At 42.3% G+C, this 26,554-nt stretch overlaps 1 protein-coding gene across 3 annotated transcripts in view; it reads right to left on the reverse strand.

Annotated features, from left to right (window-relative positions):
• Positions 1 to 712: 712 nt before the first annotated feature.
• Positions 713 to 26,554, reverse strand: part of LOC110533479 (protein FAM168A) — a 52,204-nt gene continuing 26,362 nt past the window's right edge. The window contains exons 3-9 of one of the 3 annotated variants that reach the window (XM_090186116.1): positions 18,062 to 18,139; positions 13,296 to 13,421; positions 11,587 to 11,631; positions 6,989 to 7,131; positions 6,582 to 6,759; positions 5,821 to 5,964; positions 713 to 5,529 (exon numbers count right to left, since the gene is read on the reverse strand). In XM_090186116.1, the coding sequence (XP_090042242.1) occupies positions 5,846 to 5,964; positions 6,582 to 6,759; positions 6,989 to 7,131; positions 11,587 to 11,631; positions 13,296 to 13,421; positions 18,062 to 18,139 (689 nt within the window). In that variant the 3' untranslated portion in view covers positions 713 to 5,529; positions 5,821 to 5,845. The remainder of the gene's footprint in view (positions 5,530 to 5,820; positions 5,965 to 6,581; positions 6,760 to 6,988; positions 7,132 to 11,586; positions 11,632 to 13,295; positions 13,422 to 18,061; positions 18,140 to 26,554) is intronic. The other 2 variants (XM_021617731.3, XM_021617732.3) reach the window with 2 other exon arrangements.

Genomic DNA, 26,554 nt, shown 5'->3' on the forward strand with positions numbered 1-26,554 from the left:
CCATTCACCTCTAAACGTATCCCAGTTCGTGCTCCAATCCCCGCTGAGCTTCATAACGGCGGGAGGGGGAATGTTCGCTGCCATGTCTAACCGGTGCTAACAACACTGAAGCTAACTAGCAAACTCACTCTAGCTTAAGGCCAATTCCGGGCGAAATTTTACACAAATAAGCATTTGTTTGTAAACCAGAGCAGGTGACTCTAATTTGCGGAAAGCATGGTTAGTTATCCGACTCTGACACCATGTTTGAATGTTAAATGACGAGACAGAGGCATTGATGCGAGTAACCAGTCTTGTTCAGTACATCACAACCCATCCGGGTATCTGAAGCACCCCGGTAAAACACAAGAGTTGCAGTAATGAACATTTACCAACAGATGGCATCACTGTGCCATCTTACACCCATAACAATCTCCGTGGAAGAGGTGGCTGTCACCCTTACACAAAAGGTGTTATGACTTCAAGGTTGAGAAATTACTTAAAACAGCTGATTTGGGCAATTTAAAACATACTGGCATACTGGTTGTCTTTAGAAAGGGTCACCCCCTTTCAATTACATTTCTCCACTGATGCATAGCTGATGTTGGAAATCTGAAGTGTAGTCTACGTCTTATCCTTTGACTGATTGCTTTGTTGCAATTTATAGAGGCCACAATGTTCCTTTAAGATGAATTGGCGGAGGACACAAATGTAACACAAGTAAAAGCTGGGCTTTTTGGGAAAGATTTTAATAGTTATTGAATGTTCTACATCGTACAGTAAGTATTATATCATTACAAACTTGCCTTACTTCTGTCACCAGAATCACTGACTGATCCTCATTAGAATGACATGAAAACAAAAACAGATTTACACTTCATATACACAAGTCTGATGTGGGACTCTGCTTTACAAACGTCCCAATCTTATGTTACAAAAACATTCCGCCAGTGTTGCTGCAACCATGTGACAGAACGTTGCAAGAGCTCTGGGGGCCATTAGTTGGGAAATCATTTTAATCTCAAGGTGCTGACTCTTTTAAACAATTTCTTTGATTATTTTTTTGGGAAGACACAAGGGTATACTTCACTCGCTCTAAATTAGTGTTCAAATCAAAGGTTTGACAAGGCCAAAGTTTATTGTGACCAAAGAAAACAGACAAACCAAAGAGATTGTGTGTTCAACCTTGGTGGAGCTGCTTGCTTCTCAAACCCCAGGCATTGAGACACTCAGGAGCAGTTCCCATAGCCTAGAATTCAAACTGAGTTTGCTACGTTGCATGGTTGTTACATAACATGAAGTGAAACGTAACAAAATAAGTTTCAATCCTAGGCTACAGCTCTCATGCTTCAGTCCACAAACTGTGGACCCATTCACTTTAGCATGTTTCAATAAACATAAATTGTAGTGTAAGGACTTGGCTCTGGGGTAACTTTCAGATAATGCCCAGTTAACACATTAGGTTCCCTGGATGTTCTGGGAACGTCTGTTTATGGTGTCAGTTTGGTTCCCGGAACATTGCTCTCGGGTTTCAATGCCTTGGGTCTTTGAGGGGAAAAGGCCAGCGAGTAGGAGGGACCTGTATGCCAGTCACTTCTGACCGGGTTGCCAGATTGTGTCCCTCCGCACATCTGCTCCACTTATCCTACAGACTTGTGTTCTGAAATGCCCTCTGAAGCACCAAAAGGCAACCCACTTGAGATTGACAATAAAGATTTTCTATCTTAAGAATAATAAACATCAATCAATAAACAAAACCTTAAATAACACTTATGGTAAAAAGCGCTTAAATTACATACAAGAAATTAAAAGTTTATCATTTTTTTTTGCCTTTTTTTAAAACACTGCAGTTATACTCATAGTACACATGGTTGAATTATTATTGAGGTTTTGAACCTCCAAAGATTTAGCACTCAACATAGCATTCACAGACTTGGGCCTGTGCAACTAGTCATATGCATTGTTCAGCTCTTGCATCACATTACATGTTCTAGTGAATAGCACTACAAAACTATATTTTTCGATGGTCTTCCCTCTAATGTTCCCAAAAAATGTGGCACAATACATTTACTTTTGAGACTTGTTTTCAATGTTCTTGTTCTGTTTGGCTCTGTGATAGGCTACTGACAGGGGAGAGTAGCGGTTGGATAACGTTAGCTCTACACAGTCTGACCAGTGCCATGTTGGGAAAAAACTCACACAGGACTGTATACATGCCTCACTCATCTACACATCTATACCTCGTTCACTAGCGAATGCTACTGTTATCAATTGTCATATGTTGGGTGCAGGATGCCTCTCCTTTAAATTAAATGTTTTATTTACATTGGCGATGTAACACTGTGGCAAAAAAATGTCATTTAGCATTTTACATAGTAGTTAACTGATTGTAACAGATTGAAAAAAGCAGTAGCAATTATTCACAACAGATATTCTCTTAAATTTACAGTTGTTTATTGAGACCAAAGAGTCAAATGCACAGAACTAAATGAACTCTTAAGAAATCTCTTAAAATATGAGCTAAGTACCTGGTATTTAGTATAGATTATTACTTTTAGATGTTTGTGCAATACAATTTTGACACATTCACATGATAACTCTGATATGTGGTCATGATACGGTAACCTAGTACTGAACCATAATAACCTAGTATGGAACTCCTCCTCACAACCTTTAAACTCTACCCAAGCTGAACCCTGCTTCCTTGCCAACTCTATTCTGAATTCCAAATGGATCCCTAGCCCCTACACCCTAGTCACTCCTGTGGATGTAGGCGGACTGAATCAATACACTGTAAGCATTATGGTAAAATCTTGCCTTCTAATTGGCTGGGTGGAAATGTCAGCCATATTGATTTCACCTATCCCAATCCTCTCAGAAGACCTGAGAGGAGTAGAGGCTAGGGCTAGGTTAGGGGTTGATTTGGAGTCAACACATGCCGCACACGGACCTCTCCCAACTCAGTGCCCCTGTCATACGGTTTTTGGCCCCGACTAAAGGGACATGATTGAAACCTTTTTTTAAATGTTCCCAATTTCCTGTTAGAACACAAATTATTCCTCTCATACACATGATTCCCTTCACGATCCTAACTCCCTTCCATTGTGTCTGCTATTGGATGCCCTGGAAACAATGTCTTGAACCTGTTCTATTGGCTACTCTGAAGGGAGGGAGGGCCTAGGAGGGAGGCCCTAACAGGTTGGCCAACATGACGAGTAAATGTTTCCTTTCACTAATCTAAGTCCAAAATAATGTGTGTTACACCTGCCATTGTTTAGAAGATTTCACAAGACAGGTGAACTAGTATCAATTGCATGGACTACGGAGTAATATACACATTGAGACCAGATGACACAATTCTCTGGACTGAAACACATCTCTGTTGAGGTCAGTCTGGCTTCTAAAACCTTGTTTCTGTTCCAAATAGCACTTAATTCCCTATATAGTGCCCTACTTTTGACCAGAGCCCTAAATAGGAAGGGAATAGGGGGCCCGTCTAAAACCCTGATCCAACCAAGCAGTCTGGAACAGTATGTGTATATATTATGACTACATTTGGTGGAGTTTTTATTCGTTTTGGTCTTCGGCAAGGATTTTTTCGACTGTTCGTTGCACACAATTTTTTTCTTGCGAGGCAAGCCGAAGTTAACACCCTTTCATCGGCGATTGGTCAACAGTAGGAATTCCTCAATGAAGTGTTTGCTGTCATTCAATGATAGACAACTAATTTTCATGCAAATGTTTTCAATTGAGAAATACTCCACCAAACATCATAGTTAGATGTAAAATTGCACAACTAAGATCTCCTTTGCAAAAACATCAAAATGAATGACAGATTTCTAGATTAATTTGGACTATTTTGGCTACATAGTCCCAAAACTGACAAACAGTACTATTGCGTATTTTTTCTCTTTTTTCAAGCGAAGGTAAGGTATGCGAGCCCACTCGTTCGGTTCGGCTACCCAAACTGAAGCGTGTGGAAGAAGCCTTAACTCCGCTGTCTGCCCTGCACCCCTCACTACTGCCCTCTACTGGTCACCTGAAGAACTAGTGACACTGATCAGGGCCATGTTAAATTCCCGAGAAAACGTTTTGAAAAGGACTAAAACAGGGCGGTACAACCTGAATCTGTCCAATAAGAACACCAATTTTCGTTTTCCAATGCAAAACGTTTTGCTCTGCCGTGCCTTGCTGAACACGACCCAGGTAAATGGTGCAGTTAAGGGCCTAGATATCTATTAAACATGTAAACATGACATCACATGGGATCTTTATTGCGAATAACACTTATCTCCAGCCTGTGAGATCAATGGGAGGCATGCAGCACAAGGCTATGGGCATAGATGCTTGACCACAGCACAATTTAGATGCTTTTCTTCCCTTTTCCACTTACTACTCCCCTTGTATTCCTTTCTCCCCTCTCTTCTATTGACCGTAAATCCCTTGAATCCTTCAACTTAGTTATCCCTGGTCCAACTGACAATTTGCCTCGTCCTTCAAACTCCATGCACTTCAGTTGACACTAGATTAGAGTTGGATTCAATTCACAACATAGCCTGCAATAGGGAGACCATATCCAGCAATCTATCCATCGCATCCTATGATGTCTACACTTTTGCGTCTGTGTGTGTGATGTCCTATAAATCTGTATATGTATTGTGTACATGTGCCACTACTCATACCAACTGAAAAAACTAAATGTGAGTGTGTTTTTAAGTTTGCCGAGCTTTTACTTGTCCAAAAGAACCACAAACGCGCACAGGCGCTCGCTCACACGTCAGTATTCCTATATATAATATATATTCATGTATAGATATTTCAATTGCTTACAATACTCTAGTAGACGTAAAAGCTAATTATGTCCACTGAACTTACTGAAAATGTATTCTACATGGTGTGTAACTATTACGGTACTTACGGTATTAGTCTTTCTTCTACCACATGACTGATATACAGTGGGAATAATCTTACGAAGCCAAGTTACTGCACTGTTGCTACAAGCTGGAAGACGACCCTTGTTATCTTGTGCTGGAAGATGGTTGTGTTTGAACGTAAACCGAAATGGGAATGCAAATCAAGAAAAGTGGAAAATAATCTAGGCGCAACACAAAAGAAACAAGGCGCGACACTCGTACGGCGCTTTCCCCCCAATGTTTTTTGAAACATGAGAGCATTTGGCAGCATACAGAGAGGTGTTCATTCTCACGGCTGAAGGGACTGGCTTTGTGTCGTAACCAGTGTTCAGAACAGAAAAATACACACACACACACACACACACACACAATTGTTTAGCACAAATGTACTATAAATGTACTATACTGCTGGTCAGTGTGTGTCTGGATTATAAGAGAGTCAAAATCAAAAAAACGAATAAAAAAAATCTGAGGCTGGTAAAAAAGAATAAAAACATGAAAAAGCAGCTTTTCCAAATCACATAATAATGCATAGTGACCCTTGCACTTTAGTTTTTTTCTTGCTGACAGACTTGGTGCTTGTATGCCAGACCTCCTGCACCAATGTAAGACTTGAGTTGTGAGCAATGTTTGACTCCTGAGAAAGAGTGAGAGAGAGAGGGGGAGTAGAGAGATGGAGAGGGGAGGGAGAAGAAATATGTATTCTATATGTAATTTACAAAGAAAATATCACATTTGTACTATCAATTCATTTTCTAAGTGACAATAACTCAGAATTACAGTTAGTTACATATATTGTTTTATAATAATAACAAATCTAAGCACTTATGTATCAAAGCACTGTCAATAGATTGGACCTTAACTCTCCTAACCATAGACTGGAATAACATTGTGTTAGGTTAAAACTGATCTAGGACGAGTAACTTACATGAGTGGGGCCCAGTGAGGAGGGTCTACCAGTGAGGAGGCACATAGCTGTACCCAGGTGTCCCCTGGGGCCGGTAGGTTGGCACGGTGACCGGATGTCCACCAATGTGCTGAGTGGCGTGCTGAGGCGTGGTCAGCAGAGTACCTGGGCAAAGAGGGTCAATCAGACAGACAGTTGTCATCACCATGGAAACATGTCAGTGACCAAACTTCTTGAGAAATTATCGGTCGAATACTGTTATAAACGTGTTATAAATAAAGCCTTTACTCCAAACAGAAACATTACTGTAAGTAATAGTTGTGTGAACTATTTGTTTGAGTTGTTGATAGGGTCACAAAATTCCCTTATCTGAGCATTTTGGTAAAGTTTTTCCAGAAATCTTGGTTGTAGGATTCCCAGATTTCCTGGCTATTCTCTCCTGATTCCACAAATCTTCTAACCAGTATTCTCTCTTTTCTTCTCTTTCTCTCAGGGTGCGTACTACACACAGCTGATGTGTGGGGCGGCAGGGTAGCCTAGTGGTTAGAGAGTTGGACTAGTTACCGAAAGGTTGCAAATTCAAATCCCCGAGCTGACAAGGTATAAATCTGTTGTTCTGCCCCTGAACAGGCAGTTAACCCACTGTTCCTAGGCCGTCATTGAAAATAAGAATTTGTTCTTAACTGACTTGCCTAGTTAAATAAAGGTAAAATAAAAAATAAATAAATTTCTGGAAAACCTGGGAATTTTGCAACCCTAGTAGTTGAGTGTTGACTTCTTACCAGCAGACATAGCCATGGTTGTGCCGGCCACCATGCCCATGGCCATATGGCCGTTGGAGCGGGGCTGTTGGACAGGGGCAGGGTAGAGGGCATTGGGGAGGCTGTTGGGCTGCACCACCGTGGTGTGGTGGATGACGTGAGGCTGAGCCGCATACATCGGCTGTGTGTAGTACGCACCCTGAGAGAAAGAGAAGAAAAGAGAGAAATGTTTTTTGGAATGCTTTGGCAGTATTAAATATGGACAAATGTTTAATTTGGCTTCTTTTACTTTTCTAGCACAGCTAATTTTACACAGCAAGCTAGCTGTCTAATAATCCCCAAAAAAGTAGAGAATGGTCATCAATCATCTTATAAGGTGATATTGTCAAACAGACAGCCAACCCAGTGAGTAGAAAGCAGGTCCTTACCTGAGCGTAGAGGTTCTGTTGGGGATAGGCACTTCTGATGGGGTACATGGCCGTCTGGTAGGGGTTAGGGGACGGGGAATAGGGAGGGGGCGCCCCATTGGACTGACCAGGGGGGACCTTGTAGGGCGTCCCAGCAGTGTATCCTAGATAAGATGAGAGGGAAGGATGGAAAGAGAGAAAGCAAGAGAGAGGGAGAGAAAGAGAGAAAGCAAGAGAGGGAAAGTCATGGAGAAAAAAGCAAGAGAGAGAGTAAGAGAGAGATCAAGCCGGCAGAGGGAAAGATGGAGAAAGAGAAAGCAAAAGAGAGGGAGACAGAAAGAGAGAGAGAACATGTGGTGAGCGAGACCTAGTTTCAGTTTCCAGATCATTTTCAATTGTCTTGACATTCAGATTGTCTCATTGGCAGAGGAGAACAGTTAGGACTGACAGTGCTCCTTTACAAAATACATGTAGCCTCCAAGATACAGTGTGGCAAAAAAGTATTTAGTCAGCCACCAATTGTGCAAGAACTCCCACTTAAAAAGATGAGAGTGGCCTGTAATTTTCATCATAGGTACACTTGAACTATGACAGACAAAATGAGAAAAAAATCCAGAAAATCACATTGTAGGATTTTTTATGAATTTATTTGCAAATTATGGTGGAAAATACGTATTTGGTCACATACAAACAAGCAAGATATCTGGCTCTCACAGACCTGTAACTTCTTCTTTAAGAGGCTCCTCTGTCCTCCACTCGTTACCTGTATTAATGGCACCTGTTTGAACTTGTTATCAGTATAAAAGACACCTGTCCACAACCTCAAACAGTCACACTCCAAACTCCACTATGGCCAAGACCAAAGAGCTGTCAAAGGACACCAGAAACAAAATTGTAGACCTGCACCAGGCTGGGAAGACTAAATCTGCAATAGGTAAGCAGCTTGGTTTGAAGAAATCAACTGTGGGAGCAATTATTAGGAAATGGAAGACATACAAGACCACTGATAATCTCCCTCGATCTGGGGCTCCACGCAAGATCTCACCCCGTGGGGTCAAAATGATCACAAGAACGGTGAGCAAAAATCCCAGAACCACACCTAGTGAATGACCTGCAGAGAGCTGGGACCAAAGTAATAAAGCCTACCATCAGTAACACACTATGCCGCCAGGAACTCAAATCCTGCAGTGCCAGACGTTATCCCCTGCTTAAGCCAGTACATGTCCAGGCCCGTCTGAAGTTTGCTAGAGAGCATTTGGATGATCCAGAAGAAGATTGGGAGAATGTCATATAGTCAGATGAAACCAAAATATAACTTTTTGGTAAAAACTCAACTCATCGTGTTTGGAGGACAAAGAATGCTGAGTTGCATCCAAAGAACACCATATCTACTGTGAAGCATGGGGGTGGAAACATCATGCTTTGGGGCTGTTTTTCTGCAAAGGGACCAGGACGACTGATCCGTGTAAAGGAAAGAATGAATGGGGCCATGTATCGTGAGATTTTGAGTGAAAACCTCCTTCCATCAGCAAGGGCATTGAAGATGAAACGTGGCTGGGTCTTTCAGCATGACAATGATCCCAAACACACCGCCCGGGCAATGAAGGAGTGGCTTTCGTAAGAAGCATTTCAAGGTCCTGGAGTGGCCTAGCCAGTCTCCAGATCTCAACCCCATAGGAAATCTTTGGAGGGAGTTGAAAGTCTGTGTTGCCCAGCAACAGCCCCAAAACATCACTGCTCTAGAGGAGATCTGCATGGAGGAATGGGCCAAAATACCAGCAACAGTGTGTGAAAACCTTGCGAAGACTTACAGAAAACGTTTGACCTCTGTCATTGCCAACAAGGGGTATATAACAAAGTATTAAGATAAACTTTTGTTATTGACCAAATACTTAATTTTCCACCATAATTTGCAAATAAATTCATAAAAAATCCTACAATGTGATTTTCTGGATTTTTTTTCCTCATTTTGTCTGTCATAGTTGAAGTGTACTGTATATACAGTTGAAGTCTGAAGTTTACATACACTTAGGTTGGAGTCATTAAAACTAATTTTTCAACCACTCCACAAATTTGTTGTTAACAAACTATAGTTTTGGCAAGTTGGTTAGGACATCTACTTTGTGCATGACATGTAATTTTTCCAACAATTGTTTACAGACAGATTATTTCACTTATAATTCAGTGTATCACAATTCCAGTGGGTCAGAAGATTACATACACTAAGTTGACTGTGCCATTAAACAGCTTGGAAAATTACAGAAAATTATGTCATGGTTTCAGAAGCTTCTGATCGGATAATTGACATCATTTGAGTCAATTGGAGGTGTGCCTGTGGATGTATTTCAAGGCCTACCTTCAAACGCAGTGCCTCTTTGCTTGACATCATGGGAAAATCAAAAGAAATCAGCCAAGACCTCAGAAAAAAAATTGCAGACCTCCACAAGTCTGGTTCATCCTTGGGAGCAATTTCCAAACGCATGAAGGTACCACGTTCATCTGTACAAACAATAGTACGCAAGTATAAACACCATGGGACCAGGAAACCGTCATACCGCTCAGGAAGGAGACGCATTCTGTCTCCTAGAGATGAATGTATTTTGGGCCAAAAAGTGGAAATCAGTCCCAGAACAACAGCAAAGGACATTGGGAAGATGCTGGAGGAAACAGGTACAAAAGTATCTATATCCACAGTAAAAAACGAGTCCTATATCGACATAACCTGAAAGGCCGCTCAGCAAGGAAAAAGCCACTGCTCCAAAACCGCCATAAAAAGGCCAGACTACGGTTTGCAACTGCACATGGGGACAAAGATCGTACTTTTTGGAGAAATGTCCTCTGGTCTGATGAAACTAAAATAGAACTGTTTGACCATAATGACCATCGTTATGTTTGGAGGAAAAAGGGGGAGGCTTGCAAGCCGAAGAACACCATCCCAACCGTGAAGCACGGGGGTGGTAAAGCTTGGTCGCAAATGAGTCTTCCAAATGGACAATGACCCCAACCATAAGTGAAATAATCTGTCTGTAAAAAATTACTTGTGTCAGGCACAAAGTAGATGTCCTAACCGACTTGCCAAAACTATAGTTTGTTTACAAGAAATGTATGGAGTGGTTGAAAAAATTGTTTTAATGACTCCAACCTAAGCGTATGTAAACTTCCAAACTTCAACTGTATATAGTTTCCACAGAGCTTTGGACATATATGAAGCAGAACCAGCTGTATTATGAATGCCCAAAGAGAGGCCATGGGCTTGTTTGACATTGCAGCCGACGTGATGCATTTTGGGTCAATTGTGACTGATCTACAAATAATAATAAGTAGATATTTATGATGCAAGGTAATTTGTAGATCAGTCAGTCGACAGTCGGCTGTAATCGTGAACAAGCCCTGTGTCAGACAACTTAGCCATGACTAACAACACACAGAATGTGAACATTATTATTATTTATTTTTTACTCAAACACTCAAGCACACACACGCAGGCACACACACAGAGAAGTGTACGTTCTGGTGGGTTTTAGAGGACACTGATCATTACATTCATGTTAGAAAATCACCAAATCACTTCCATGACTCAAACACACATTATCTATCCAACTGAAATGTAGTTACACTATATTAAAAGAATGTATGCTGCAGCAGCCAGCAAACATGTTATATGACACAGCAGAGCACTAAGCCAAGCAAGGTGCCATCCCACAGCCCCTCCCCCTATATCACTTCCCCCTGTGATGTCACTCACTACCTCACATCCCCCATCGGCCTGTCTTACTACAAACCTTTTCCTAACACCTTTTCCCCAAGAGCTCGAAACCCAGCCCAGCTCTGAATGTTTCCCCAGCCATGCCAACGTGTATGTGTGTGTGTGTGTGTGTGTGTGTGTACTACCGTTCGAAAGTTTGGGGTCACTTTGAAATGTCCTTGTTTTTTAAAGAAAAGCACATTTTTGGTCCATTAAAATAACATCAAATTGATCAGAAATACAGTGTAGACATTGTTAATGTTGTAAATGACCATTGTAGCTGAAAACGGCAGATTTTTTATGGCGTACAGATGCCCATTATCAGCAACCATCACTCCTGTGTTCCAATGGCACGTTGTGTTAGCTAATCCAAGTTTATCATTTTAAAAGGCTAGTTGATCATTAGAAAATCCTTTTGCAATTATGTTAGCACAGCTGAAAACTGTTGTGCTCATTAAAGAAGAATAAAACTGTCCTACTTTAGACTAGTTGAGTATCTGGAGCATCAGCATTTGTGGGTTCGATTACAGCCTCAAAATGGCCAGAAACAAAATACTTACATTAATTAATAAATAACAAAACACAGCTGTTTTCAAATAAAATCTAGGCCTCTCTAATTTAATTTAGCCTGGGCATGAACATTTTAATTAGGCCTAATAAATAACAGAACATAGTTGTCTACTAACACCAGGGTTGGCCTGTCATCCCTAGAAGGGATCTAGCTTTTTCCCAATTAACATCAGACTTAACTTTTTGTAGCAGGTTAGGAGAACTTACCCAGCAGGCTTGGAGAATTAGGTTAAGGTTAGGAAAATGGTTAGGGTTAGCTAAAAATGTTGACGTTCATTTGACCTGGCCAGCTCGCCCCACTCACCATTCCCGCTGCGATTCAGCACCACAGCAGTAGAAAGAGGACACTCTAGGCGGCCACAAAATGAAGAAATTATTAAACTGATGTTGGGCAATCAAATTCAATATGTAGATAAACGAAAATAAGGCTGGTTCATTGAGAGAAAGCTTATTTTACAATGCTCCCGTGAAACGAGGCCTGCACCATGCATTCATGAAAGCACTTATTTCCAAAGCTCAAATGATATCTCTCTTTTCACAGTTCTATTAGATGATGTTAATAAATGTTATGCCTATTGTAATTTGAACTATCGTGGAGTCTTGACTCGTGTCATGTGTGATATACGTACGTGGCTTATTGAACAACTCTGAACAACTCTGTTTCCTACTATAGGCATTTGACTGACTAGTGATTGCAACATTGTACCTCTCTGATGTGTATAGCTGGCAACAATGTTTTGTTTTCAAGTGCTACTGAATAAGCTTAACTGAAATGCACCAATTGCGCATGATACACATCATTACTCTAGTTTATTAATCCATTCCAAATCTTTGTACTATACATAACACAGGAGCGGGATATGCTGATCTGGCCCAGGGCGGTAGCAGAACTGCTAGGACCGGGCCTGACCAACACAATCATTGCCTTTAATTTACTTGTGTTTGCGGCGGACCTTGACCTGAAGTGCCCTGCTGCTGTTGGGAAGTCAAAACTGTCCATCACCTTGGAGCAGTTTGATGTGCATCAGCCTTGTTACTTTGTCCTAAAGAAGGAGTGATCTTGAGGCAGTCTTTACTCTGTTGTGGAGAAAGTATCCCCTCTCGGCAGGCACACCGGAAATGGGGAAAATCAAGACAATCTTCGCCAATTATGTCCAGTCGGGGTAGACTTAGCTGAAGTCTCTAATGAGGACCTAGTCGGGTACACTTAGCTGAAGTCTCTTATGAGGACCTAGTCGGGTACACTTAGCTGAAGTCTCTTATGAGGACCTAGTCGGGTACACTTAGCTGAAGTCTCTAATGAGGACCTAGTCAGAGTACACTTAGCTGAAGTCTCTAATGAGGACCTAGTCGGGTACACTTAGCTGAAGTCTCTTATGAGGACCTAGTCAGAGTACACTTAGCTGAAGTCTCTAATGAGGACCTAGTCAGAGTACACTTAGCTGAAGTCTCTTTTGAGGACCTAGTCGGGTACACTTAGCTGAAGTCTCTTATGAGGACCTAGTCGGGGTACACTTAGCTGAAGTCTCTAATGAGGACCTAGTCAGAGTACACTTAGCTGAAGACTCTTTTGAGGACCTAGTCGGGCACACTTAGCTGAAGTCTCTAATGAGGACCTAGTCAGAGTACACTTAGCTGAAGACTCTTTTGAGGACCTCGCATCTTTTGTGACTAAAAATACCCTACACTAATTTCCAAGCAGCTTAATGGTTTTATTAGCATATGAAGTATATTTGCCTTTGAAATTGGAGCACATCGACTGGTATTTCCTTCAATTAATAAAATGCATAATTTTGCAATGGATTTTTTCTTTCCTGGACAATTTGGTCGGCAACAATTTTATTTATCAGCGTGGCATTTTTTTGGGGGGGGGCAGCATTTACTGGCTAACAGAAACCCTGCTGCGTGCATACTGTGTATGTATGTGTGAGAGTGCATGAGTGCAAACGTGTGTATGAGTATGTCTGTGTAAATACATATCTGTGTGTGTAGAGTACATAGGGTCATATTTACTGAAAGCTGCGGCTGAGGCCTGGTACTGGCGGCCCTCTGAGCCTGCGTCCATGGCCAGGTCATAGGAGCCCTCTGGGCCCACTGCAGCACCGGAGGCCTGGGGCCAGCCCTGCTTCACCAGCAGCACTGTCCCAGACACAAACACAGAGAGATTACACACACACATACCCTCACACACGTAGAACACAGAGACAGATATAGAAGACAGACATGGATAGATAGTAATAAAACACACACAGCATGCAAATGCACTCACGCAAGCACGCACATAGAGAATACACACAGAGTAGACAGAGTATACAGTACACACCTGGTTGCTAGTGAAAGTCTACACACCTCTTGCACAGTCTTTATATTTTGTTGCCTTAAAATGAAATCTAAAAAGGGAATAACTTAAGAGTTTTGTTTCTACCGATCTACATAACCTACTCCACATGTTCAATGTGTAGTAGTTATGGGTAGTTATGGGTATACTTATCACCAGCAGAGACTGGGGAGTTGGTCACGATCAAAAGAAATATGAAGGGAGCAAAGACCAGATTTAAATGGGAGGAAACCCTGCCTCAGTCTTCTGAAAACCTTTTATTTTTCAGCAGGACAATTAAAAATGTTAATGCCAAAGACACAACAGAATGTCTTTCCAATTGGTGTTCCTAAGTGGTCAATTCTAAGTCCTGTCTTAAATGTGCTTGAAAATCAGAGACAAGGTATGAATATTGCTGTCCATCAATGACTCCCAACCAAATGTACTTAACTTGAGCAATTTTGACAAAGACAATGGATATATGTTGCACTAAGAGTTGTACAAAGTTGGTAGAATCTTATTCCAAATGATTCACATCTGTAATGGCTGCCAAAAGGTCCACCAAGTATTAACTCTGGGGGGTGAAGACTTACGCAATCAAGACATTTTAATTTTTGTTATTAATTTGGAAAATGTTACTTTTACTTTGAAAATGGTGTAGGTGGTGTACATAAAATGTTATACATTTTTTGTATTTAATTTAAAGGCAGCAAAATGTGAATACTGGGCAAGGGGTTTGTAGACTTTCACCAGACACTGTATACATACACACAAACAGAGTACACACACACACACACACATAGAGAACAGAAATAGTACATACAGTATACAGACACAGTATACAGACACTCATTCAAGTTTTTTTTTTTTTTTACTATTTTCTGCATTGTAGAAAAATAGTTTAGACATCTGAACTCTGAAATAACACATATGAAATCATGTATTAACCAAAAAAGTGTTAAACAAATTAAAAAATATTTGAGATTTTTGATTCTTCAAAGTATCCACCCTTTGCCTTGATGACATTCTCTCAACCAGCTTCATGAGGTAGTCACCTGGAATGCTTTTCCAACAGTCAGGAGTTTCCACATATGCTGAGCACTTGATGGCTGCTTTTCCTTCACTCTGCGGTCCAACTCATTCCAAACAATCTTAATTGGGTCGAGGTCGGGTGATTGTGGAGGCCAGGTCATCTGATGCAATACTCCATCACTCTCCTTCTTGTTCAAATAGCCCTTACACAGCCTGGAGGTTTGTTTTGGGTCATTGTCCTGTTGAAAAACAAATGATAGTCCCACTAAGCACAAACCAGATGGGATGGCGTATCGCTGCAGAATGCTGTGGTAGCCATGCTGGTTAAGTGTGCCTTGAATTCTAAATAAATCACAGACATTGTCACCAGCAAAGGACCCCCACACCATCCCACTTCCTCTTCCATGCTTCATGGTGGCACACATGCAGAGATCATCCATTCACCTACTCTGTGTCTCACAAAGACACGGCGGTTGGAACCAAAAATCTCAAATTTGGACTCAGATTTCCACCGGTCTAATGTCCATTGCTGGTTGGCCCAAGCAAGTCTCTTCTTCTTATCGGTGTCTTTTAGTAGTGGTTTCTTTGCAGCAATTTGACCATGAAGGCCTGATTCATGCAGTCTCCTCCTCAGAGGCTGGTAACTCCAATGAACTTATCCTCTGCAGCAGAGATAACTCTGGGTCTTCCCTTCATGTGGATGTCCTCATGAGAGCCAGTTTCATCATAGTGCTTGATGGTTTTTGCGACTACACTCAAAGAAACTTTCAAAGTTCTTGAAATGTTCCGGATTGACTGACCTTCATGTCTTAAAGTAATGATGGACTGTCATTTGTATTTGCTTATTGGAGCTGTTCTTGCCATAATATGGACTTGGTCTTTTACCAAATAGGGCTATCTTCTGTATAACACCATTACCACCATTAACACCATTACATTATTTCACCATTAAGGAAATAAATTCCACAAATGAACTTTTAACAAGGCACACCTGTTAATTGAACTGCATTCCAGGTGACTACCTCATGAAGCTGGTTGAGAGAATGCCAAGAGTGTACAAAGCTGTCATCAAGACAAAGGGTTGCTACTCTGAAGAATCTCAAATATATTGTGATTTGTGTGTTATTTCATAGTTTTGATGTCTTCACCATTATTCTCTAATATAGAAAATAGTCCAAATAAAGAAAAACCCTGGAATGAGTAGGTGTGTCCAAAATTTTGACTGGTACTGTACACACAAACAGAGTGCACACACACACACACACACACACACACACACATTCAACACACTGACATACAAGCAAAAACACACACACACCTTCCATCCATTCCATTGTCGAACTTGGGCTTAATTTCATATGCATTATCTTATGTTTCATGCCTAGTGAACATGACCCAGCCCAGTAACGGCAGGGCTGCAGGGCACTGTAGAGCGACAACATGACCCAGCCCAGTAACGGCAGTGCTGCAGGGCACTGTAGAGCGACAACATGACCCAGCCCAGTAACGGCAGTGCTGCAGGGCACTGTAGAGCGACAACATGACCCAGCCCAGTAACGGCAGTGCTGCAGGGCACTGTAGAGCGACATGACCCAGCCCAGTAACGGCAGTGCTGCAGGGCACTGTAGAGCGACACATGACCTAGCCCAGTAACGGCAGTGCTGCAGGGCACTGTAGAGCGACATGACCCAGCCCAGTAACGGCAGGGCTGCAGGGCACTGTAGAGCGACATGACCCAGCCCAGTAACGGCAGTGCTGCAGGGCACTGTAGAGCGACATGACCCAGCCCAGTAACGGCAGTGCTGCAGCGCACTGTAGAGCGACAACATGACCCAGCCCAGTAACGGCAGTGCTGCAGAGCACTGTAGAGCAACATGACCCAGCCCAGTAACGGCAGTGCTGCAGGGCACTGTAGAGCGACAACATGACCCAGCCCAGTAACGGCAGTGCTGCAGGGCACTGTAGAGCGACAACATGACCCAGCCCAGTAACGGCAGTGCTGCAGGGCACTGTAGAGCGACAACATGACCCAGCCCAGTAATGGCAGTGCTGCAGAGCACTGTAGAGCAACATGACCCAGCCCAGTAACGGCAGTGCTGCAGGGCACTGTAGAGCGACAACATGACCCAGCCCAGTAACGGCAGGGCTGCAGGGCACTGTAAAGCGACACATGACCCAGCCCAGTAATGGCAGTGCTGCAGGGCACTGTAGAGCGACAACATGACCCAGCCCAGTAACGGCAGGGCTGCAGGGCACTGTAGAGCGACAACATGACCCAGCCCAGTAACAGCAGTGCTGCAGGGCACTGTAGAGCGACGAAATGGCCCAGCCCAGTAAAGGCAGTGCTGCAGGGCACTGTAGAGCGACAACATGGCACAGCTCTTACTGACCTACTTCACTCCACTCTCTAATGATCAAACCCTCTGGAGCTCCAGGAGAAATGCAGTAAAACCAGACTCCATTTTTTCTCACAGAGAAGCATTGAGTAAAATTTGAATTGAATATTTATTGAATTGAAAAGGAATTGACCCCAACCCTAGTACCTACCCAACCTTTGCCTCTCCGTGCACAGAGGTGGAGAGATGCATTCTATTGAAACTACATTATTTCATTCTAGCTAGCACAAGGAGATGCAAGAGAGACCAACACTGCTTCTAGCCATCTCAACGACAAACAGTATTACCGTATTTACGGTAATAAAATGCCAAACAACCCCAGGTTATATCACTTTCACTAACTGACAGACATCTCAAGCCATCCTCTAACAACAAAGGGCAATGTAACCACAGCCATACGAATAATTGTTTATCACAATAAATCAGAAAATAAATTAGGAATCATCTTATTAACAGTAATTTTAAAGTCATTCTCAAGTTCACACCAAAACACAACATTACACACAGACACACACACACATTTCTGTACAGAATGTTCTAGAGCACTGTGTGGATACAATATGAACAAAGCCTCTCTAGCAGCTCTACATAAGAGTTTTCAAGGCACTGTGAAGGCTCTGGGGTGAAGTTTCCTGTAGGTACAGATCTAGGATCAGCTTTCCCTCCCCCAATCTTAACCTTGACTGGTGAAAATGTTAAACTGACCCAGAGTCTAGGGGAAACTTCTCATGACATACATGTGGATAAGACACAGAGAGAGAGAATATGTTTGAGTGTGTGTGTGTGTGCGCACATGTGGGTATTTTTTACCTTTGAGTGGATTGCACCGCCAATCTGATTCATATAGTGTGTGTTGTATCACGTGTATATATTCTTACCTTGGGGATAGAGTGGACTGCTGGTTTGAACAAAATGCATGTGCGCTTGTGTGCATGTCTGTGTGATTGCGTGGCATATTTGTGTGTGCGTGCGTGCGTGCAAGTTTGTGTGTGCTTGTTTGTGCGTGCATAATTTTTGCTTGTGTGTGTTCTTACCTGGGGGATAGCCTGGACTGCCAGTCTGGTAGAGGTTGGGTGTATAGGTAGGAGTCTGAGCATAACCTGCAGGATAGCCTGAGGACAGAGAACAGAGGCCTTTCAGAACATCATCGCCTGGGGGTGTGTGTGTGTGTGTGTGCAGCATGGCTGTGTGTGTGTGTGTGTAAGTACATGCAAGTTAACATATGAGTGGATGTGTATGTGTTGTAAGATGAAAGGTCAAAGGTAGGACAGCACAGAGACAGTGTTGGTCCAGAGTGCCTGTGTGGATGGGATAATCACATGTTATTACTCTATGGAGCCTCCATCTCCCCACATCCCCGTCAGTGATTTACAGCGCAGCCCCACCCTCCTGCACCTGATTCATAAAATAATTGGCCAGGACACTGCAGTGGATGCAGCCCATCCATATAGGTTGGATGTCAGTGATTGCGTGGAGTTGCTGACAGTTCAGACAAGATAAGGTTGAAGTCTCCTGGGTTGTATTCATTAGGGTACCGACTGAAAGACAACAGACTGAAACAGGGAGCGACTACCTGAACTTGTTAAATATAAGAAATGCTTGCTTTCGTTTTACGTTGCAAAACATTTAATTTTGTCTTAATTAATGACACTGGTTCAGTTTCAATGGGACGTATTGAGGTACTTGGTGACTCATAGGTGATCTTATATCAAAGGAAATAGGAAGGAAGTGCTTTAGAAGAGGAAACGTGCCATCCAGGAACGGTAACTATAATCTTTTAAGCTATTATCTCTCAATAATACAGGTGCTATGAAGAGATTGAGATAAAACTGTCCACTTTGAGTGTTTGCTGCAGCTCGTTCCAGTCGCTAGCTGCAGCGAACTGAAAAGACGAGCGACCCAGTGATGTGTGCGCTTTGGAACCTTTAACAGAATGTGACTGGCAGAACGGGTGTTGTATGTGGAGGATGAGGGCTGCAGTAGATATCTCAGATAGGGGGAGTGAGGCCTAAGAGGGTTTTATAAATAAGCATCAACCAGTGGGTCTTGCGACGGGTATATAGAGATGACCAGTTTAAAGAGGAGTATAGAGCGCAGTGATGTGTCCTATAAGGAGCATTGGTGGCAAATCTGATGGCCGAATGGTAAATAACATCTAGCCGCTCGAGAGCACCCTTACCTGCCGATCTATAAATTACATCTCCTTAATCTAGCATGGGTAAAATGGTCATCTGAATCAGGGTTAGTTTGGCAGCTGGGGTAAAAGAGGAGTGATTACAATAGAGGAAACCAAGTCTAGATTTAACTTTAGCCTGCAGTTTTGATATGTGCTGAGAAGGACAGTGTACCGTCTAACCATACTCCCAAATACTTGCATGAGGTGACTACCTCAAACTCTAAATCCTCAGAGGTAGTAATCACACCTGCGGGGAGAGGGGCATTATTCTTACCAAACCACATGACCTTTGTTTTGGAGGTGTTCAGAACAAGGTTAAGGGTAGAGAAATCTTGTTGGACACTAAGAAAGCTTTGTTGTAGAGTGTTTAACACAAAATCCGAGGAAGTATAAGCTGAGTATAAGGCTATCATCTGCATATAAATGGATGAGAGAACTTCCTACTGCCTGAGCTATGTTGTTGATATAAATTGAAAAGAGCGTGGGGCCTAGGATCAAGCCTTGGGGTACTCCCTTGGTGACAGGTAGTGGCTGAGACAGCAGATGTTCTGAATTTAAACACTGCACTCTTTGAGAGAGGTAGTTAGCAAACCAGGCCAAAGACCCCTTGGAGACACCAATACTCCTTAGCCAGCCCACAAGAATGGAATGGTCTACCATATCAAAAGCTTTGGCCAAGTCAATAAAAATAGATGCACAACATTGCTTAGAATCAAGGGCAATGGGGACATCATTGAGGACCTTTAAGGACGCAGTGACACATCCATAACCTGAGTGGAAACCAGATTCCATACCAGAGAGAATACTGAAGACATCAAGAAAGACAGTCAGTTGATTATTTACATTATTTTCCAACACTTTTGATAAACAGGGCAAAATACAAGTAGGCCTATAACGGGATCAGCTTGATCTCCCCTTTAATTAAAGGATGAACCGTGGCTGCCTTCCAAGCAATGGGAACCTCCCCAGAAAGGAGAGACAGGTTAAAAAAGGTCAGAGATAGGCTTGGTGACGATAGGGGAAACAACCTTGAAGAAGAAAGGGTCTAAACCATATTACCCAGATGTTTTTTTGGGGTCAAGTTTCAGGAGCTCCTTTAGCACCTCGGATTCAGTGACCGCCTGCAGGGAGAAACTTTGTAGCGGGGCAGGGGAAAAAAGGGAGAAGCGTCGGGGCTAGTCGCATTAGAAGCGGTAGGTTTTAGATTAACTAACTTCAAAGTAATGACTTGGACGTCGGGTTTGATACGAAAGCTTCTTTTTTAGTAATAATACTTGTTCACGTTACATTTAACAACTTTGTTTTGGTACAGAGCAATGCAGGTAAGATGCTATCGGAAAGTCAGCCACAATCACTGCACCTGCACATAATTGGCGCGTTATCTCTCTCATTCCTCTCGCAAGGCATTCTGGAACTTGCAGTCAAAAAGCATAATTCAACACAACCCAATACAATTACATATGCAAATAACTGTAAAGAAATATCTTTAGATACAGCTCAATGAATAAACTTAAACATTAACTCTGTAACACATTAAAGTTACAACAGTAGGAGATGAGGAAATATTGGACGGGCAAGGAGGCATGGCTGAGTCAAATAGGATTCCTGACTTCATGAAGTGGTGACTAAAGAGCTTAGCCATGTGCTTCTTGTCAGTAACAACCACATCATCAACATTAAGGGGCATAGGCAGCTGTGAGGAGGAGGGTTTATTCTCCAGATCTTTAACCGTTTTCCAGAACTTCTTGGGGTTAGACCCACAGAGAGAGAACTGCTCCTTAAAGTAACTAACTTTGGCCTTCCGGATAGCCTTAGCACACTTATTTCTCATTTGCCTGAACGAGACCCAGTCAGCCTGAGTATGAGTGTGCTGAGCCTTTCGCCAAATTAAATTCTTGAGGTGGAGTAACTCTGCATGATCACGGTCGAACCAGGGGCTGAACCTGTTTTTAATTCAACATTTCTTTATGGGGGTGTGTTTGTTAACAATACCATTGAAAATATAAAAAAGAAGGTCCAAGCTTCTTCAACAGAGGGGCTCAAGCTGATTCTATACTATTTTACAGAGGTCAGTTCATGAAGGAAGTCTTGATCATTGAAGTTTTTTTGCAAGCGTCTATGACAAATCAGGAAAGGTTGTTTCACTGAGCAGCCATTACGAACACAGGCTGTGAAACAGTGATCACCAAGGTTATTACAGAAAACACCAGACTGATATCCATCAGGATTATTTGTGAGGATAACAGAGGAGAGTAGCCTTTTCTGGATGTTTGGAGTCATACCTTGTGGGATTGGTAATAATCGGAGAAAGATTTAGGGAGTCCCATTGCTTTTGGACTTGGTCAGGTGGTTTAAGTACGTCCCCGTTTAGGCCACCTAGCAGGACAAATTCAGACTTAGTGTAAGGGGCCAGGAGAAAGCTTAGGGCAGGTAGGGTACAGGCCGGTGCTGATGGAGGACGATAGCACACAGCAACAGTCAACAAAGAGCTATTTGAAAGTTTAGTGCATAAAACCAGCAAATCAAATTGTTTAGGGACAGACTTGCTGGAGACAACCCCACACTGAAGGTGATCCTTGGTAAAGATTGCCACTCCCGCACCTTTGAAAGACCTGTCTTGCCGAAAAAACACTCTTCCTTAACCACGTCTCAGTAATGACCAACACATCTGGATTGGAGCTGTGAATCTACACTTTCAATTTATCCATTTTAGGTAATAAACTTCTAGATATTAACATGCAGAAAACCCAGGCTTTTACGAGAGCAGAAATCAGTGAAGCACATATCAGAGCACAAGTCAGAATTGGGGCTAGCAACAGTAGCCATCAGGGTGTACATGCACATTTCCAGATATCATCAGCAGTAATACAATCAGGGCATGGCAGAGGACAGGCTTCTTCAACAGAGCTCTGCAGTGCTGATTTATGACATTTGAATGTGCATTAGATGGCAACAAGATCCTACTGTAGAGCAATTTCATCAGGTAACATGAATACAAAGCTGGTGAGAGGTGGTTAGAATAGGATGGGAGGCCAACAGTCTGTGTAACCAGAGAGTCACTTTCTGAAGGCTACTGTGGCTTTGCAGGTGCCTTGGTGGAAGAGTGGGGTAACATCTCACAGCAAGATCTGGCCAATCTGGTGCAGTCCATGAGGAGGAGATGCACTGCAGTACTTAATGCAGGTGGTGGCCACACCAGACTGACTGTTACTTTTGATTTTGATGTGTTCAGGGACACATTCTTCCATTTCTGTTAGTCTGTGGAACTTGTTCAGTTTATGTCTCAGTTGTTGAATCTTGTTATGTTCATACAAATATTTACACATGTTAAGTTTGCTGAAAATACAGTGGGGCAAAAAAGTATTTAGTCAGCCACCAATTGTGCAAGTTCTCCCACTTAAAAAGATGAGAGAGGCCTGTAATGTTCATCATAGGTACACTTCAACTAGGACAGACAAAATGAGGAAAAAAAATCCCGAAAATCACATTGTAGGATTTTTAATGAATCTATTTGCAAATTATGGTGAAAAATAAGTATTTGGCCAATAACAAAAGTTTCTCAATACTTTGTTATATACCCTTTGTTGGCAATGACAGAGGTCAAACGTTTTCTGTAAGTCTTCACAAGGTTTTCACACACTGTTGCTGGTATTTTGGCTCATTCCTCTATGCAGATCTCCTCTAGAACAGTGATGTTTTGGGGCTGTTGCTGGGAAACACGGACTTTCAACTCCCTCCAAAGATTTTCTATGGGGTTGAGATCTGGAGACTGGCTAGGCCACTCCAGGACCTTGAAATGCTTCTTGCGAAGCCACTCCTTCGTTACCCGGGTGGTGTGTTTCGGATCATTGTCATGCTGAAAGGCCCAGCCACGTTTCATCTTCAATGCCCTTGCTGATGGAAGGAGGTTTTCACTCGAAATCTCACGATACATGGCCCCATTCATTCTTTCCTTTACACGGATCAGTCGTCCTGGTCCCTTTGCAGAAAAACAGCTCCAAAGCATGATGTTTCCACCCCCATGCTTCACAGTAGGTATGGTGTTCTTTGGATGCAACTCAGCATTCTTTGTCCTCCAAACACGACGAGTTGAGTTTTTACCAAAAAGTTATATTTTGGTTTCATCTGACCATATGACATTCTCCCAATCTTCTTCTGGATCATCCAAATGCTCTCTAGCAAACTTCAGACGGGTCTGGACATGTACTGGCTTAAGAAGGGGGACACATTTGGCATTGCAGGATTTGAGTCCCTGGCGGCGTAGTGTGTTACTGATGGTAGGCTTTGTTAGTTTGGTCCCAGCTTTCTGCAGGTCATTCACTAGGTCCCCCCGTGTGGTTCTGGGATTTTTGCTCACCGTTCTTGTGATCAATTTGACCCCACGGGGTGAGATCTTGCGTGGAGCCCCAGATCGAGGGAGATTATCAGTGGTCTTGTACAGTGCCTTGCGAAAGTATTCGGCCCCCTTGAACTTTGCGACCTTTTGCCACATTTCAGGCTTCAAACATAAAGATATAAAACTGTATTTTTTTGTGAAGAATCAACAACAAGTGGGACACAATCAAGAAGTGGAACGACATTTATTGGATATTTCAAACTTTTTTAACAAATCAAAAACGGAAAAATTGGGCGTGCAAAATTATTCAGCCCCCTTAAGTTAATACTTTGTAGCGCCACCTTTTGCTGCGATTACAGCTGTAAGTCGCTTGGCGTATGTCTCTATCAGTTTTGCACATCGAGAGACTGAAATCTTTTCCCATTCCTCCTTGCAAAACAGCTCGAGCTCAGTGAGGTTGGATGGAGAGCATTTGTGAATAGCAGTTTTCAGTTCTTTCCACAGATTCTCGATTGGATTCAGGTCTGGACTTTGACTTGGCCATTCTAACACCTGGATATGTTTATTTTTGAACCATTCCATTGTAGATTTTGCTTTATGTTTTGGATCATTGTCTTGTTGGAAGACAAATCTCCGTCCCAGTCTCAGGTCTTTTGCAGACTCCATCAGGTTTTCTTCCAGAATGGTCCTGTATTTGGCTCCATCCATCTCCCCATCAATTTTAACCATCTTCCCTGTCCCTGCTGAAGAAAAACAGGCCCAAACCATGATGCTGCCACCACCATGTTTGACAGTGGGGATGGTGTGTTCAGCTGTGTTGCTTTTACGCCAAACATAACGTTTTGCATTGTTGCCAAAAAGTTCAATTTTGGTTTCATCTGACCAGAGCACCTTCTTCCACATGTTTGGTGTGTCTCCCAGGTGGCTTGTGGCAAACTTTAAACAACACTTTTTATGGATATCTTTAAGAAATGGCTTTCTTCTTGCCACTCTTCCATAAAGGCCAGATTTGTGCAATATACAATATAGATTGTTGTCCTATGGACAGAGTCTCCCACCCCAGCTGTAGATCTCTGCAGTTCATCCAGAGTGATCATGGGCCTCTTGGCTGCATCTCTGATCAGTCTTCTCCTTGTATGAGCTGAAAGTTTAGAGGGACGGCCAGGTCTTGGTAGATTTGCAGTGGTCTGATACTCCTTTCATTTCAATATTATCGCTTGCACAGTGCTCCTTGGGATGTTTAAAGCTTGGGAAATCTTTTTGTATCCAAATCCAGCTTTAAACTTCTTCACAACAGTATCTCGGACCTGCCTGGTGTGTTCCTTGTTCTTCATGATGCTCTCTGCGCTTTTAACGGACCTCTGAGACTATCACAGTGCAGGTGCATTTATACGGAGACTTGATTACACACAGGTGGATTGTATTTATCATCATTAGTCATTTAGGTCAACATTGGATCATTCAGAGATCCTCACTGAACTTCTGGAGAGAGTTTGCTGCACTGAAAGTAAAGGGGCTGAATAATTTTGCACGTCCAATTTTTCAGTTTTTGATTTGTTAAAAAAGTTTGAAATGTCCAATAAATGTCGTTCCAATTCATGATTGTGTCCCACTTGTTGTTGATTCTTCACAAAAAAATAAAGTTTTATATCTTTATGTTTGAAGCCTGAAATGTGGCAAAAGGTCGCAAAGTTCAAGGGGGCCGAATACTTTCGCAAGGCACTGTATGTCTTCCATTTCCTAATAATTGCTCCCACAGTTGATTTCTTCAAACCAAGCTGCTTACCTACTGCAGATTCAGTCTTACCAGCCTGGTGCAGGTCTACAATTTTGTTTCTGGTGTCCCTTGACAGCTCTTTGGTCTTGGCCATAGTGGAGTTTGGAGTGTGACTGTTTGAGGTTGTGGACAGGTGTCTTTTATACTGATAACAAGTTCAAACAGGTACCATTAATACAGGTAACGAGTGGAGGACAGAGGAGCCTCTTATAGAATAAGTTACAGGTCTGTGAGAGCCAGAAATCTTGCTTGTTTGTAGCTGACCAAAAACTTATTTTCCACCATAATTTGCAAATAAATTCATTATAAATCCTACAATGTGATTTTCTGGATTTTTTTTCTCATTTTATCTGTCATAGTTGAAGTGTACCTATGATGAAAATTACAGTTCTCTCTCATCTTTTTAAGTGGGAGAACTTGCACAATTGGTGGCTGACTAAATACTTTTTTGCCCCACTGTAAAAGCAGTTGACATTGAGAGGACTTTTTTTTTTAGCACCCAGGAAATGGCTAAGCAATTTCTTTATATTGCACCTTAAAATAATATAGAAGAGAAACATTTACTTTATGTTAGGCAGCCTAAATGGAAAATAAGGGGTTGGGAAGATGTAGCGAATGAGAAAATATTTACTGAAGGTTAGTGTAACGGGTTTCGTAGGTGGAAGGAGTGGAGGACCAAAGCGCAGCGTGGTTTGTGTTCATTATATATTTTTATGAAATATCACTGGACACAGAAAACAAAAGGAACAAGAGAAATAAATGAAAACCGACACAGTCCCGTGTGGAACAAACACTGACACGGAAAAATAATCACCCACAAAACACAGGTGGGAAAAGGCTACCTAAGTATGATTCTCAATCAGAGACAACGAACAACACCTACCTCTGATTGAGAACCATACCAGGCCAAACACATAAACACAACATAGACTACCCACCCCAACTCACGCCCTGACCAAACTAAAACAAAGACATAACAAAGGAACTAAGGTCAGAACGTGACAGTTAGGATATGCCTACTGTATATATTATAAATGTATGCGTTATCTATGCTCTAAAGTCAGGTGGTATTGGTATTCCATTTAAAGGAGAAAAAATGAATTGTACTGATCACATAGCAATCACACTAAAACAAAGTAGCCTATTATTGGAAATAACAAAGCACGCAAGAGCAGCCATTGTGTGTGTGTGTCTCCTTCCTGAGGCTACACACCACCCACACAGCCAGATCTGGCCGA

Source organism: Oncorhynchus mykiss, chromosome 10, assembly GCF_057628025.1.
Source record: "Oncorhynchus mykiss isolate SJ-2025 chromosome 10, ASM5762802v1, whole genome shotgun sequence".
NCBI classification, from domain to species: Eukaryota; Metazoa; Chordata; class Actinopteri; order Salmoniformes; family Salmonidae; genus Oncorhynchus; species Oncorhynchus mykiss.